General features: G+C 45.8%; 1 protein-coding gene across 1 annotated transcript; it reads left to right on the top strand.

The window, feature by feature from the left end:
* The first annotated feature begins 200 nt into the window (after positions 1 to 200).
* LOC107876365 (craniofacial development protein 2-like) lies at positions 201 to 842 on the top strand. The gene has a single exon (XM_016723307.2). The coding sequence runs from the start codon at positions 201 to 203 to the stop codon at positions 840 to 842; it is 642 nt and encodes a 213-aa protein (XP_016578793.2).

Below are 842 nucleotides of genomic sequence, written 5' to 3'. Positions count from 1 at the left end.
CTAGGTCAGGCGGTAGGGCTGGTTCGGTGAGGGGTGGTAGAGGTAAGTGAGATGAGAGAGAGGATAGGTTGAGGGTAGGGTCTTGGAATATAGGGACCCTCTAAGGTAAGTTCGCTGAGCTGGTAAAGATCCTTAAGAAGAGGAGGATTAATATTGCGTGTGTTCAGGAGACTAAGTGAGTAAGATCTAAGGCTAGACATATGGATGGGTTCAAGCTGTGGTACTCAGGGAGTAAGAGGCGGCAGAATGGAGTGGTCATCTTAGTGAACGAGGATCTTAGAAGGAAGGTGGTGGAGGTTAGGAGGGTTAATGATAGGCTAATGACTATTAATTTGGTCGTTGGGGGGTTTACTTTGCAAGTGTGTAGTGTTTATGCACCGCAAGCGGGCTTGGATGATGAGGTGAAAGCAATTTTTTGGGAGCTTTTGGACGAGGTGGTGAGAAGCGTGCCTAGCTCAAAAAAAATTGTCATAGCAAGGGACTTTAATGGCCATATTGGGATTTTATCTGGAGCCTATAACGATGTGCATGGAGGCTTGGGTTTCGGTGATAGGAATGGGGAAAAAACTGCTCTGTTGGAGTTTGCGAGGGCTTTTAGTCTGGTGGTTTTGAACTCAAGATTTTTGAAGAAAGAGGATCACTTGGTTACCTTCCGAAGCACGATAGCCAAGACTCAAATTGACTTTTTGCTGCTTAGGAAGGGAGATAGGGCCCTTTGTAAGGACTGTAAAGTCATTCCGAGTGAGTATCTTTCAACCCAGCATAGGTTTCTGGTGATGGATTTGATAATCAAGAAGAGCAAGAAGAGAAGGGTCGGGAAGGGCCAACCTAGGATTAAGTGA

Source organism: Capsicum annuum, chromosome 7 (assembly GCF_002878395.1).
Source record: "Capsicum annuum cultivar UCD-10X-F1 chromosome 7, UCD10Xv1.1, whole genome shotgun sequence".
NCBI classification, from domain to species: Eukaryota; Viridiplantae; Streptophyta; class Magnoliopsida; order Solanales; family Solanaceae; genus Capsicum; species Capsicum annuum.
This window is presented reverse-complemented; position numbering and strand designations above follow the sequence as displayed.

Excerpts from the sequence above, each read along its gene's own strand:
- LOC107876365 (XM_016723307.2), top strand. The coding sequence starts at position 201 with ATGGATGGGTTCAAGCTGTGGTACTCAGGGAGTAAGAGGCGGCAGAAT.